This window comes from Augochlora pura, chromosome 11 (genome assembly GCF_028453695.1).
Source record: "Augochlora pura isolate Apur16 chromosome 11, APUR_v2.2.1, whole genome shotgun sequence".
NCBI classification, from domain to species: Eukaryota; Metazoa; Arthropoda; class Insecta; order Hymenoptera; family Halictidae; genus Augochlora; species Augochlora pura.
The window spans coordinates 12,030,978-12,033,498 of NC_135782.1; the positions used below are offsets into that span (position 1 = coordinate 12,030,978).

The 2,521-nt window shown below is 40.5% G+C and overlaps 1 protein-coding gene across 1 annotated transcript; it reads left to right on the plus strand.

Annotated features, from left to right (window-relative positions):
- Window positions 1-981, plus strand: LOC144477140 (hemolymph lipopolysaccharide-binding protein-like). Its single transcript, XM_078194628.1, has 3 exons — window positions 1-293; window positions 393-506; window positions 570-981. The coding sequence occupies exons 1-3, from the start codon at window positions 155-157 to the stop codon at window positions 869-871; spliced, it is 555 nt and encodes a 184-aa protein (XP_078050754.1). The 5' UTR covers window positions 1-154; the 3' UTR covers window positions 872-981.
- Window positions 982-2,521: the final 1,540 nt, after the last annotated feature.

Below are 2,521 nucleotides of genomic sequence, written 5' to 3' on the forward strand. Positions count from 1 at the left end.
TCTCTTCCAAGCGACTAACATCATCGGTTCAGTCCAACGTTTCGTATCGCGTTTCGTATTCTTTGCCTGAATCGAATTTATTAGAACACTGATCAAACAGATCAGAATTATCGGGACGATAGAAGGATCGAGCTCGTTGTATACCACTGACGAAATGCAGAACCTTCCGCCGTCGATCTTGGCACTTTCCATTCTCGCAGTTTTCGTTGCGGAGTTCCCGCGCGGTGATGCTACCGATGATGTCCTTACAGTTGATTTAGGATCGAGCAAGAACGAGAGCTCGAAAATCGAAGGTGAATATTATACTTATTTCGAGAATTAGCATGGCAATGAATCTGTTACCATGATTGTAATTACTGTACAACATAGTAAGAACACACAATTTTTAATAGCCGAGGTGCCAGGAAATTCGTTGCTCAAAAGGAGCAATGGCGTAGCATCTCTGAAGCTTTACAAGCGCTTGAGGACTTGGAACGATGCTCGGATCACTTGTCGCAATGATGGAGGTATGACAAGATTGCGGCGTGTTTGTAAGAAAGGGAAAGAAATTAAGAATATACATTTTGTAGGTCACCTGGTCGCGATAGACTCCGCACAAAAACTAGCCATCGTGAGAAGTTGGTTAGATACAGAGACGTTGGATGCTATCTGGGTAGGCTTTCACGACCTGTTTCAGCAAGGATCGTGGACGACGGTGACTGGCAAGTCCGTCAATAAATTGGATTATTATCCATGGGCTGATGGCCAGCCCGACCATAATTCAACTACACAACATTGCGCGGTCATCTGGCGAGATTTAATACCAGATGGAGTGGCCAGCAACAACTGCTATTTCAAATTTGGATTCGTTTGTGAAGAGCAATCATGTTGAACTTCAAGTCGTCCAAACATGTTGCCCTTAAGACAATTATCGTACCTTGCCTGATATTTTATGTAATAACATTATTAGAATAAAAGAATAAATGAGTTTTGATTTCACGACATCTGTAGTTGTGATAAAGCTCATTATATCCGTTCGAGAAAGTAGTGGCTGTCTACGGTATTTGCAAGCGATTGGAGACCATCTTCTGCTCGTTGTTCGAAAGATGGTTCAGGGAGTTTTTACTAATTCTGCCTCCCTATTTTCATGAAAATTCGAAAATATACATGAATAAATAAATGTAAAATATGTTTGATTTATATATTTCTTTAGTTACATTTTCTTTGCTAATTACTCAGTATTTCTCTTTTAGATGATACGAAGCAAAACAATCTCTAAGATGTAACGCAACTCCACAAGACTTGCACATTAAATTTATTGTCCTTCTTTTTTTGTTTTTTGAATGTACATGGCAGTTTCTTCGTTTTCGTTTGGTAGTTTCGGAAATGAGTATTAGCTGTTGTTGCTTTAGCTGACTATTGGGCCCTATTTCCAGAGAACGGGCAACTCGAGCCTGACCGATTGTAAACAAACAATGTCTACTGAATTTCGCCACCGTTTCGCTTCCCCGTGTTCTTTCCCTAGTCTTTTCCATCTTGTTTTTATACCAGACTTTTGATAATTATTGGCTAAGTTACGCGCTGCACAAGAGATAAGATTAGGTGGAGCGACCGATCTACCTTGCTCCTCGCGTCGATTACTTTATGGGTTTTCTTCTCTGTTGATAGAAGTAGATTTTCGGAAGTCATAATGAAGTGGGGACTAAAGGCGTGCAGGTCAGGTGGTGTGAATGGTACATCCCTCTTGTTCCTTGACAGGAATTGTATCGTTTTATCAGCAACGGACAGTACTACTACTTCCACTTTATCCGTCACCTATCTCTACGGAGGGAGTGAGACATTTAAAGCAGGCTACCTAAGCAACTGGCATGCTAGTACTGATAGGAAAGAAGAATCAGGTGAAATTTATTCGATTTCGAGGGTCACATGATATCAGCTAAGTAGTTTCTTTGTAGGTAGAAATATAAAAATAAACCTGGTTTTCTAAATAGGATGAAATTGTTTTTTATTTATATTCTGATGGAATCATTCAGGCCCAATAAAATGTTCTATTAACAATGTTCTCTCCAGGCAACACAAGATCAAGTGGAGTAGAAGATGAATTGTTTGTTAGAATTATTATTATATATTATATTGTAATCACTAAACATTGAATCCTGGATAACGTTATCTATGTATATTATTAGTTTGAATTTATAGATTGATCAAATTACATTTTTGAAGATATTCGTTGGACAAATATCGAAGAAATTGTTGTGATTTTTATTGAGTCGAAGTACACATCTCACCAAAGGGTCGTTTTATTACCACTGTTACGTCCTACTGCACTAATTATAAAGTACAGTTCGCGAAATCTACCTTCCAACCGTTTCCAAGGCACATGTCGCGCCGCGGGTCGCGGAAGACGGCACGTTTAGGACGCGGGGCAATTATTACACCCAGGTGTTAGCGACTTGTCGATGACCGCGCGCGGCCCGAGACCCCCTGGAAGAATTCGCGGTACCACCTCCTCGGTCCCCAAACGTCGTTCCTTGCGACTCCG